At 39.4% G+C, this 13,436-nt stretch overlaps 1 protein-coding gene across 4 annotated transcripts in view; it reads right to left on the bottom strand.

The window, feature by feature from the left end:
- Window positions 1-13,436, bottom strand: part of LOC118214216 (ephrin type-A receptor 7-like) — an 84,141-nt gene that overhangs the window by 50,467 nt on the left and 20,238 nt on the right. For all 4 annotated transcript variants that reach the window (XM_035393978.1, XM_035393968.1, XM_035393947.1 and 1 more), the window contains exon 4: window positions 3,553-3,708. In XM_035393978.1, coding sequence (XP_035249869.1) covers window positions 3,553-3,708 — 156 coding nt within the window. The remainder of the gene's footprint in view (window positions 1-3,552; window positions 3,709-13,436) is intronic.

A 13,436-nucleotide genomic window follows, 5' to 3' on the forward strand; every position in this document is an offset into this window, starting at 1 on the left:
TCAGCTGTCTGAAGCCAAAGGTTTTGATAGGTCATATTTTGATAAAAGTGCTGATTGGATCTTATGGAAGCATGCACCTTCCAAAATATAAATATAAATTGATTAATACAAGTGTAACGCAAAGTGCAGTGTCTGACATTCTAGAGTATTAGTTCAAGGGTTCTGCCCCCGGTCGTAGTGTTAAAATCCCCCATCTACCATTGACTCCCAGAAACATTTACACTGAAAAAGTCTGATAAGTGAGGGGGGAAAGAAATCCAGCAACTAACCAGCACAAATTTGCATTACCCTTCGAATTGAATTTTGGCAGTGCTGGAGGGGCACCCATGAAAGAAATTAAATTGCTAATCCAAACAGCATTTCCATTTACACTTTTGGAAGCACAGCACTACAAAGGCAAAGAAAACACTTCGTCAAAACGAAGAAAGCGTTTCAATTTGAATATTGGCATAACTTTTGCAGTCACAAGAAGGAATTGCAATTCATATTACCATTTTAATTGGCATTATTAAAGCGTTTTACTTAGACATAAAAAAAGAAACGTTAAATGAATTATTGCATGTTCATTTACATTTTGGCACACCTGACATGCACTTAACGAATTGCCTATGAAATCTGAAATTATGTGTTTTCAATAAAATTTTGGCACAATATATGCACACACGGTAAGCAAAGTGAATTGCGAATTAGATTAGTCAATTAACATTAACACTTACTGTTAATTGACAAATTACATTAGTCACTTAACATTAACACTTACAACTTGGCAGGTTTGTGTGTCCATAGAATGCAGCCCTCTATTTATAATGCTGTATTTAAAAATAAACATTGCCAATCAGGTTGAGACTAAGCCTTTAGAACAATTGAATTGGAAGTTCTACTCAAGCAAGAAAAAGGAGAAATTTGCTTGTTTCACTTCTTGTAAGAATGCTGTGCATGTATGAAAGAGCATGGTAAAAAAAAAAGGCATTACCCCCCTTAACTATTGTACAGAAATGGAAGATAGGGGTATGTAAACTTAATTCTTAAAATTATCAGAACATTTTGTTGTGGGGTACATTTTATTTTGACTTGCCTTGGTAGAAAATGGCCTAATCCAACCAGAATGAAAGGAACTAAATCTCACTTTCTGAAACCTCTTCCTATGCTTGCTCTGCTCATCATATGCTGAGTTATGCATCAGAATAGCTGAAATTTCACTTGTGAATATTCTAAATCAGGGATGCAAGGATACCACGTACAATGAATGAAGGATCACTCACAGATCTAATGCACAGTTGGCAACAAAACAAACTGTAGTAACAGATGCATTCTTTGCTCAAAGGGTGCAGGTCAAATCCAGTTGTAAAGTTCATGAAGAGATTGTGTGTGTATGCGGACTTAAAGCGAAGTTGCAGATAGCCCAAAAAAGTACAAAAACTCACAAATCTACTTTACACAAGGGTGAATTTGGAGCCAGTGATACAATCTCTAAACCACTCTCCAATCTCACTCTCCAAAACCCTCCCCAATCCCCTTAATCCCTTCACCATCTCTGCCTTTCACACAACACACAACAGCAACACTCCCCAGGAAAAACTGAGACACAGGAAGCTTGCAGGCCACTGTTGACTGTAATCTGTCAGACAGGAAACACCAAATTGATCTGCTTGATCATGAGTTACTAGTGACGGGGGACTGGAAACCACACTGAGTAACACACAGGAAGAATCATGGTTTTTGAAGTGCCTTCTGGAAAATCACAGATGAAAAATCTGGTTTTAAAGTATGTGAATTTCAAGCATAGGTTATTTACGGGCAATGGAAAGAAAAGACCAATCAGGCGTAGGGCTACTAAGAAAGAATACCGACCACAGTTCATGCTGGTCATTGTGCAACACCTGCAATCAGCATCCCCAACCACATTAGCAAAGAATTAACTAAATTATTGAAACAAATTAGGTAGCCATGCCACTACTCCTAAATAGTTAGGGAGCACAGCTCACAAACACAATAATATGGTGGTCATTTTTTGCTAAGCCTCATCTACTCTGCTACATTAGTTTACAGTTGAGGCTGTGCCTTATTTCAGTTGAGAAAACCTATTACTTTTTAAAATTCAAAAACAGGTGTTGGTGTCACCGAATGTACAAATAAAGTAAAAGGCTTGTTTTTGCCCGCATCTATTTTTGAAGTTGGACAGGTGCTGATAAAATAACATGGATTGGAAACTTGCCTGTCATTTTAAAAGGAATTCATTTTATTTTGCCACACAAATAATGGCACAGAAACGAAAATGTCTTAAAAAGGAAAGACCAGACAAGATCAGCTGTATCGTCAGCAAACATTTCTTGGACTAACCATCCATCCATTATCTATACCTGCTTGTTCAACTAAGGTGCGTGTGTGTGTGTGTGTGTGTATGTGAAGTAATAACCACATTACTTTAATTAAAATGATTTTAATTCAAGTAATGTGGTTATTGGAGTTGTCTATGTCTTTCTTTATACAACTAAACAGCCTACTTAAATATAGCAGAAGAAATTACAGTTCCATGTCATCTTTGTCCTCAAACAATTACTGTATGCCTATCACTATAATAATTTCTGTCTGTTAAATAAAAGAGGGATATGCTTGTGTGGAAGATCTGGTCTCTTGCAAACCTTCTGTAACACGTTAGTGTTGTCTTCCTCTTGGCTCTGTCAGCTGCCATGACAATGAACTAGTTTACACATTGCAAGGCTTTTAAATACTGTATGCTGCACAGCATTACTGCCTCATTTCAGGTGGCCTTATAAAATCCATGCTCACCACAAGTGGTAATTTGCAAACATTTCTGAGAATCAAGAATGTTCTCATTGTGGCACTGAAATGTATGTAGATAACAGTTTATATATACGTGACCCAGACACTGCACTGCACAGCTATTTTCCTGGTAGGGCAGTTGTGTGTACTTTCCGCCCACTGTGGGCGCTTTGTGAATTGTGAATAATTTTTTGGTACTTATGCTGGCTTAATGGGTGCTAGTCCTTTTGAATACATAAGCATTTGAAACTAAATCCAACAGAATGTGCTTAGTTTTTCATTTCATATGGCCAGAGACTGCCCTATAGTGATCAATTTGATACCTTGCTCTTTTACACTAATGTCCAATCAGATGCCTCCTCTATGAAAATGCTAACCTCAATTAAATGAACCACAATTAAATAGTGCAGTTGCAATTTAATACATACATAAATGGAAACATTGTCTATGAAAATACATCATATACAGTGGAATTATACCATACATGTTTTTAAAGCAGTATAAATAAATGTATTACTGGCAACGTGGATGTAACAGTATCATAGATGAGTAAACTAGACTTGTAAAATATTAATTAAAGGGGAAAACAATGCTTTCCATTTCCCCGAGATCTCCCTTGGAACTTCTCCTTTTGACCCAGCTTGGAAACCACTGAAACAGGCTATAATTGGAATTAATATCAACACAATAGGTCTGTGTAAGTTCATGATGGCTCAGACTGTTCTTCCCTGCCAATTTCCAGGTTTTGGGTGGGTCAGCGGTACTTACTCGTGCAGGCCATGTACGGGGGGTCAGAGGGGGCCCGGTGGTACCCATCCTCGCAGGCACAAGACCAGGAGCCCTCCCTGTCATTGGAGCTGTGGGCGGGGCAGCGGGAGCACTGCAGGTCCTGGGAAGACGACTTGTAGAACCCCCGGCCACAGGCTGTTGAGAAGAAGGAGGAGAATCACGCAAGGGCCCCACTCAGGGAAAACAGCTGATGCTCTGATAAACCCACGGTCAGCCTTCATTTTTTAACATGAAATAAAAGAGCAAGACATGAGCATTACAGTGGAGGCCACTTGATAAGTGAGTGAGTGAGCGAGCAAATGCATGAGTGAGTGAAAGAGTGAATGAGTGAGTGAGAGAGAGAAAGCATTATAAACAGTGAAATGAATTAATGCATTATGCAGCAGATGATAGAGTGAGTCATCAGTCAGACAGTGACTTATTGAGTGAGCGAGGCAGTGCAACTTGAGTGAATGATAGAGTGAGAGAATGGGCGATTGAGAGAAAGTCAGTAAATAAGTGTGACAGTTGGTTGAGAGTTGGTGAGTGAGAGAATGAGTCAGTGCACCTCACACTAAAATCTAGATCTCGTGTTTCTGTGTGTTTCTCTCTTCGTCGATGCCTTTGTCAATGCCAATGCCTTTTTGAGCGTAACTTTATTTCACGCCTGAATTCCAATACCGCAGTAGCTGTTCGCTTTGCTCATTTATTCATTTGAATGTAAAATGTTTAAAAAACAGAACAGAAGCACAGTGATCTTCGGAGAAGTGGCTGCAGGTTAAGGGGCAATAATGAGGCCGAATAAGGTTACTGAAATATAAACAGATCATTTTACTATTCACCTTCAAGGGAAAAAAATCAACATGGATTTACTTGGCAGCTGAAGATCAAAGATCAAAGACCATCCGTTATTAATCCCACAGTCTTCACTGGACTATCCACATGAAATGTCAAACACACACACACAAAATATAACCCATATGTCAGAATTACCAATTATTTCACGTTGAATAAGAACTTGGCAACTCAACACAAGCAAAGGTGTCTGGTGGCCCAGCACATACACACAAGAAATTTGCACATCTAACAAACATTTACACTGGGTTTATTATCATTTCACAGAACTAGGTGTTCCAAAGCTGCCTATTGTACTCTTGATACTGTGCAATTTTTACCCCTAAGGGCTTATTTGTGTACACATTTAGATCACGCATTTTGCACAGATGTTTTCTCAATGCACCTGACAACAGCAGCTGCTTGTCTGGGAAATGAACCAGCAACCTTCCGGTAAGGAGCCCTACTCCTCCACTATCAGTGATAGCTGAGACAGCGAGACGAGAGCATTCGAAAGAAAACAGACTCAGGCAGTCCCCGCACAGACACAGTTTATCCCACGCCTCAGCTATCGACCTTGTCTGCCGACACATCTCTGCCGCTTTGTGCCTTCCCTGAGTGTTCATCTAACCCCCCGGGGTTAAACAAGGACACGCAGGTCCTCCGATCAAACAGTTTCTGAGCCGGGGGCAAGAGGTTGTGGGGACGGTAAACACCTCAAAGCCCTGCTGCTTTCCCCCCTGAAGGCTCCGCTTTGAGGGCCGTGTGTAAACACCTCAGACCAGCCCACACATTCTCATCCAGGCAGCAAGCCACCACAGCCCATAAGCTTTGCTTCATTTTCATTATCATTTTGCCTCATACATTTCACAGACATCAAGTAATTATACGTTTTGTTCCGTACCCTGTAGTCATAATATGTGATTGCAAGTATTACTACAAATCACATAAAACCCAGGCTCTCATAAGAAATTCAGAAGTACCTAGGGTGGTTCTACAGGGAAATAAAGCATGGTGTTTAACAAATGGACATTTTGTAAGTAGTCAGTTCCGTTCATTACCATTACGTAACTTGGTATGTGTGTGCCTTCTTTTCAATTTTACAGAAGATCTCAAAATTTGAAAGTTTGAAATAGATAAGCACGTTCAGTCATCCTTTCAACTGCTGATACTGGGTCAGGTAGGTGACACATCCTGCTGAAGTATCCCAAGTTCCAAAATCAAACCAGCCTTGCCAGTGCTGACTGGGGGGCTTGATTGGGCAGCCATCTTGAAAATGAGTCAAAACTTCAAAAATGGCATTAGAATTCTAAGACTCTTGTATGCTGCAAAGGGATAAATCCCACATGAATACATTAACAAAACAAAGGTAAAAAAAACATTTTCAGGACTAACGAAAAACATGAAATTTAGCCAGTGGATTTTTTCCAGTAGATAAAACATTGATGTACGCACTGTGGCTATAACAGAATAGCATTCCAAATGTAACTATCAGAGGTCATGTTGTGCCTTCTCCCTAATCACAGCCAATTGCAAATATGCCTTATTATTGCCATTATGACTATGACCAGAAACTGAACCCTTTAACTAGTACTCCTGAATAGGAGTCAGACACTGTGCACTATATGAGCCTGTTCATAAAACAGAAAAGTATTATCTTGCAGATTCCGACACGCACAAAAGGCTGCTTGTTTTTGTTCTCCTTTCCGGAACCTTAGCATTCTTGATTGGTGTCCAAGTATGTCAAATGCCTGTTGAAAAATGCTAAACTTAGCAAAAAAGCAGAGTGAGAGAAAAAATGTGAAATTCAGCTGACATTATAATGTATAATTTCCAAAAGGTTACTCTTCTCGATAAAGATTATTAATGTCTTTCTCTAACACCACAGGGAACCCATTTTGCTTGGTCAATGTGGGATTCCATTACAGTCAGACTGTTTTACCATGAGCCTTGAAGCTACAGATATACCAGTCATGAGATATAACTGTTCGGTTTCTATGAGTCAGTTTAATGAGATGTCCAGCAATCCCCATTGATCCTCAGATTAGTTAAAGGATGCCATTGCTTTTTGCCATGAAGTGCAAGGATCAGCCAGGATTAAAATATATAAAAAAAAATAAAAAAAAAATATCATGCACCTTTCTTGACAAGTATAATTTTATAATCTCTATGGCTTTACATGCTATGGGCTTTAAAAAATAAAAAAATAAAAAAACATACATTAAATGTTGATGATTCATGTTTATGTATTTATATAGCACACTATATCAACAATTTACAGAAATACCAGATTAGAAAACAGAAATTGCTACAATTTCCACAAATCTCGGTATATGAAATTTCTTTTTTGTTTTCTTTTTACATTGGGCACTGGACTCCAAGTGTGCCTTGCCTGTCACACGGGACATACGGGTGAAGGTACCGGAGCACTGGCCTGTTAAGAGTGATGAGGTGGTCTTACAGACAGGCAGCTGTCGGGGCCTCCCATACCTCCGGTGAACGATAGCAGCCCGGGTCAAGCAGCCTGAAGGAAACCATTTATCTTGCAGTATATCTAACACTGTATCCATTTGCTGCCCAGGCAATAAAAGCCTTTCAGGGGCTCTCAAGTGGCTCAGTCAGTCACCATGAGTGTAGGCAGGACCTGATTCACAGGTTTCATCCCTGGATCAGATCCACAAGAATTAAACTCCAACATATTTGATGTCATCCAACAACAACAATAATAATAATAATAATAATTATTATTATTATTATTTCCAAATAAAAGAACAAAACCACATCAAGAACAAATTCTGAATAGCAGAATATAAGGGAATATGAATAATCAGGAAGATCCCCCCCAACACCATTTTTGTTGCATATTCATTGTAATGCTATCCCTTTTTTGTATTTGTTTGCTTTTGGAAAATCAATAAACAGTTGTTAACAAAACAAGTAATGAGGAAGGTTAATCATTAATAGTAAACAATAATATAAGGCCGCGTTATGAAGAAAGGAATGATGTGGAAATCAAACAGACCCTACTGCATCAGGGTCCCCAGCTCCACCAGCCATGCACACAATAGGTATGCACCATGCAAGCTCTCTCTCTCTTTCTCCACTGCTTTTCTATTATATGTGGGGGGATTTATTATGGAAAATAGTCTCTGACACATTGGCAAGTGTGGGATGACTACATGTGCTACATTATTTAAAAGTATTAATAATTTTGCATGTTTTAATAATTTCACACTATATTAATACTATGCTTCAGTCTGAATTTCAGCCTTGGGTCTACATGAATTGGGAAATTACAAGGGCATTAGGGTGAAAATCTTAACATGACCCTTGTCATTTGATTCTTTCGCCTTTAAAAAGGAACGGTGATCGTTCCAAACACAGAACTGACAGGAAGCGTGGAATCTGCTGGAATGTGCAGTGTGGCATGTGATTGTTTCACATGTCTGGTTCTTCCAAACAAGCTTATTTAAAAACACCCACACTTAGCCTACACGTGGGTGGAACACCATCTGGAATTGGATACGAAATGTCAGCCAAAGAAAAAGACAGAGCAAAATCAAACCTGCTATGGCAAATGGAAACCCATTTAACAACGATTAGTATTGTTTATTAAGCTTTCTGCCTTTTTCCTCCCAAACTGGAATGGCCAATCATATTCACCAATGTTGCTCATTGGTTCCCGCTCCTAAGAATTCAGGTGAAGGCAAAGGAAGCATGCAAGTGATGTCACGCAGCTGCTTCTTTTCACACCGCAGTTCACAAATTGATCTTGCACAGATATGAGCCTTAGGATATAGGGCCTTGTTTGCACAGTCAAGGTGCAATTGTCAGGGGTTAGCGGTAGGGTTAGGCGGTGGGGAATCTAGAGGCGTCCAATCCAATTTTGGTAATTTTGTGACTGTAGGGCAGCTGAGGGTCAGTTGTCAAAGAGACTCATTACGGCTAATCAGATTGGCTGCATTCTTTCCCTTCAGTGCCATGATATCAACACAGTAAGTGAACTGGAGTTTTGGCTGATGTAGTTGTTCGGGAGATGCAGAGTCTTCAAATGTGCATTTATGGCACCTCAAAAAAACACCTCCTCAGCAAATAATGTTGTCAAGATAGGGCGTGAACTGGGAGGCTTTTTCATCTTAGCTAGATATAAACCTGAAGTATTGATTTATCATTTGTCATCATTTCCATCATTTATCATTTTTCCATCGTAGTCAACTGGTCCTGTAACAAACCTAGTGTAGCTTAGGCAATTATGCCTTATCAATATCAAGCTCATGCAAAAAGTCGATTATTAAACTGATACAAATCATTTCGCATTTGTAAGAAACCAAAGTACTATAAAATTAGACAAAGGAGCATCAGCACTGCTAAAGAATGCAATTTGGAAAAATGAAGTGCTTGATATAAATGAATTGCTTGATGAAAACTGAGTTGTAGTGCAATACAAGCCATAGCTATATTTAAAAAATGGTTACACTGTAGATGCACTCTAATGTATGCAACAGCAAAATACACAGGAATTAACAATTACCCAGATGCCTATCAACAGATAAAACAGAGCGGAGGTAACACATTTTGACCATTTTTGGTCTTCTGCAACTGGAGCATAGAGAGGAGCATGGGATTGTTTGAGAAAACTGGCAATGGTCAAAACACGTTTCCTCTACCATGTTTTAAGTGTTTCACTTAGCTTGCTATTATTCGTCTGTTAGACACATTAGAGCATGTCACTGTGTAATCCTGCAAGTTAGTGCACCTATAGACTGATAAAAACAAAGAATTCACAAAACAAACCAAAGATATCCAGCCACTAAAAAGGAGTATGTTAGAGAAAGCATCATGTTGAAAAAACATTTCCAATTACAGCTGGTTTGATTATGTGCTCATTGAAACTAAGGTTTGTGGCTACAAAGTGAGATTACCAATTTAAAGATATGGTAACAGTAATGTAAACAACAATTATAAGGAATCAAATTGTTTAAATTAATTATTAAGTTAACGTATAAACATTCGGGCATTGCTACGACCAATTATTTGTTGCCCAGTTGGACGGGTGGCCACAGTTGTAAATGTCATCATCAGAATTAAATAGCAGACCATAGAGAACATCCACACACTGGAACTGTTCTTAGATAAAACACGCAGCAGCCCCTGGGCAAAAAAAATGTAAGATGTTACTTTCTGCCAATAAGTAGACATTTGTAAAATATGCAGAGGTGGATATTTCTATTGAAAATGGATTTCACTCAATTTAAACTCCCTTGAAGTGATAAAGTGATGAGAAGACAAGACTTATTCATAAAGTGCTCTGCATCCTGTACAATTGGTGTGTGGTGCAATATATTATTTTGGGTTTCTTGAAACCCCTCAATAATAAAGATAAGTAAAGAAAAAATAAAAGTAAATTTTTTAAGAAAAAGGAAAACACATTCTGTGCAGCAGAGACAAATAATCTTCAACAGACTGGAATAAATAAATTTTATTAAATTATTAATTTAAAAAATGAATTATTAATAAATAAATAAATTTTAAAATATTTAAATACAGTACAGCTCTAGAGTATATGCACATACTTATTTGAGTCTTACAAGTATGCTGTCAGCATACTGTTGGCTGGCACAATTGGCAAAGTAAAACCTTTCTGTCTTAATGCATTAAACTATGTATTTCAAAGGTCTGTCAACTGAAATAAAAGGCAAGCATACATGACATCAATTACTCTGCATTATCCCATCTGCTTGTTTGAGTCAAGCTCCAATGGGACATTGCGTGCACCAGCAAAAAGCACATCCTCTTTAAAATGCCTGCCACCAGTCAGCATAGTGTTGACTCCAGCTTTCCCAAACAAATGAATGTCAAACATGTAAAATGGCTGCCAAATCACCTTAGAAACAGGGGAGATACAGAAGCCACTGCTGAAAAAAGTGGTCACTTTGCGGAGGATAGTGGGACAAACAATAGTAAGTCCTTCCTGACGTCAAACTTAAGAGGGTGTGAGAGTCTTCCAAGAACTGTAGCCTACTGAGGCAAAGCAGCTATGTAGCCAGAACTTTCACAATGCAGTGGAAATTAATCAAAGGTCTGGCATATTGTTTTGTTTTCTGTTTGTCTGAATATCGCATGACTGTATTAGCTGTTTTTCCTCAACCAAAATCATTCCTCAACACGCTTCTGGGCTTGCAGTCTATTCAGAATTCAATGAACAAACATACAGCAGGGGGTATTAAGCTGGGGCCCTGTTTGCATTCAACTGTGTGTGACCTTACATTTTAACATATGTCTCCGTGAGCAAGTAGGTGTAGGTGTATTTGTGTGCTGGTGAGTGTGCGTGTGCACACGTGAGTGAAGGGAGTGTGCATGTGACCACTGCTACGAGGGACTGCGAGGGCACACGCGCGTGTACATCAACGAGTCTGCGTGTGTTTGTGCGTTTTGTGCAGCTTGGAAAGTGCAATTCAACTGCAAAGAAACTGGCCCCTACACAAACTAAGTGATTGCTCCACATGGGATAAGTCAACCAACAGCACACACCAAACTTGGCCGTCTTCCCCTGACAAAGAGCTGCAATATTCAGCTTTTTCATCCATGTGGTCTTCCTGCTGCTGGAACTAACTACCCATATATATGAATTAAGAAGCAGTGGATGCAAAAAAAAACAAGTTTATGGCTGTGGTGTATACAGGCTCTGTACCACAGACCATTTTAAACAGCACACCATTTAAGCTTAATGGCCTCACAGACAGCGGTTGCATATTATGAACCCAGTATTGGTTTTAAAAAACACAGACAGTAATCAAATCAGACCATCAAATAAAGTGTAAACTCAATTTTTTAAAACATAAAAATGCCACCATGCAAACACATAAAGGGAGATATGATTATTAAAAATTACAGGTCATGCACTTGGCCACTGTGCTGTGCACCACCATACAACGGACTGGATTCAATACAATAAACACTTGCATTTAATTGCGCATAAAAATTAAGGACAAAAGTTCATTGAATTCAGACCACTGGCTGTCCAGCTTGCAAAGAAGATGAGCATTTCCACCATTTTCCCCTTTGCATTTTATAGGCGTGGCACTGTGCCCTGCCTAAATTTGCTTATTCAACTGGGATAATTAGCAGCATTAGGGCTCTGGAACTTTGCCACAATATCTGCTGCACTGGCGAAAAAGCAGCAATTTGCCCACCCCTGTGAGATCAGCAGTGTCCCCCCTTTAATTTTCACCTGGCAAACAGGCCGATGCTCACCACTCAGGCTCGCCCCGTCGACGTGGCAACGCGAGGCCGGCGCAAACCGAGTGGACATGATTGATGTTGCCGACCTGGCGCGGCCATCGCCTCGGCCTCTCCCGCCCACATTTTACATTTGCATTAATTCTCTGGGCAGATGCGCTTCTCGAAAGCCACTTAAAAGGACACTGTGACAACAAACGGCCAGTGCAAATAACAAGACAAAAGAACCTCTCCGCACACAACTCCACGAACCACATCTCAATTCCCCCAGGCGTCTCATTCTGGTTCAAATTAGCATGCTTCACTGAGTTAGTGCAAGATAGCCCGCACCTAGAGTTAGCAGCGTCCCCGCCTGATTAAAAGTCTGAGGGGGCAATCCACTAAATGAATTCAATGCCTGCGTGCCTGTTAACCTTCACAAGTACCAGAAAAAAAGAGAAAGAAATCCATACAAAGCACACATAACTGCTCTTCACAACCAGGGAAATGGTGACATGGTGCTGTATAGGTCACGCACAGTCAGTACCAAAAATAACACGATTTTATGCAAATGGGATTCAATATAGGGCATGTCCTCTTCACAAACATGGTCATAGATTATCACACAATCGTAAGATTTTTTAGACAGCCTGAAACCTAGCAGTAAAATGTGCCTACCTATTTAATAGCCACACAGTAAGCTTTTCAATAGCCATGTCAGCTGTCATATTTGCAGGACTGAGACACCACTACCATGTCAGGCATGCAATAGAGCAGATCTTTCATAGCTTTTTTGTCATTGCAGGCATACTAGAACTCTTTGGCGGCAAAGATAATGTTGAACCCAACGGAATTGCGCAATAATTTAAATACATAATTTCATTGTATGGATACAAATACTTGCAATAACCAATATCTCCAAAAACAATGTAACTTTCATAAAAATAATTTGTTTAAACTGGTCCAATTCTACTTATTGATAAAGTATGTTGTTCCTTTTTTGTCATCATTATTCCTGCACCAAATTAAAATGATAATTTTTCGATTTTTAAAAACATTTATTGGGTCAGTGCTTGCTCAACTTGCTCAAAAATGGGTGTGAGCAAAACCTACCTTTTAATCAGATATAGCATGACACACCAAGATTAGCAAAGACTACCAAAAAAAGTTCTCAGACAACTGAGAATGTAATGCATATGTGAACTAATACACTTGAGAAAATGACACTTGGCGTGAGGTGACTATTATTTTACTTGTGAACTATGCTCTCTACTATTTGGGCAGATAGCTTTTGCAGCTGTTGTGCAATAAGTAGCGCGAACGGCAATGCCCCGTACCCCTGAGTAATGGAAATACTTTTGTTTCAGTACTAGGGGGCAAAAAGGCACAAAAGAGATCCACAAAAATGTAGGTATTTTCTTTTCTTTTTTTAAAGAAGATGGCAAAAATGCAATTGTCCAGGTGAGTTCAGCAAAGCAAAAATGACATCTTGCTGTCACGCTGTGTTTCCTTGACATTTAACAAGGAAACGGTCAGGTGACTGGTGGGCCAGGGAGTGAACACCTTCCTGGGGCTGTCAAAGATGGCCATTTTGGCAGTGTTTCTGACTCCTCAGAGAGCCTCTAAACGGGAGGCTCAACGCCTAAATCTCCTCTGCTGAAGAAATCGATAACCTATTACATAACCTCGCACTCTTTCCCTCACAGCACCCCAAGCAATGAGAGGATTTAAAGGATTTAAAGTGCTTCAATGGGCTCCATGACACAGAATAACTTTGATTTCTTTCGAATCACTTTTTCCCTATCACATTTTGCATAATGTATAAATCTTGA

The sequence above is a fragment of the Anguilla anguilla genome, chromosome 1 (assembly GCF_013347855.1).
Source record: "Anguilla anguilla isolate fAngAng1 chromosome 1, fAngAng1.pri, whole genome shotgun sequence".
Taxonomy (NCBI): Eukaryota; Metazoa; Chordata; class Actinopteri; order Anguilliformes; family Anguillidae; genus Anguilla; species Anguilla anguilla.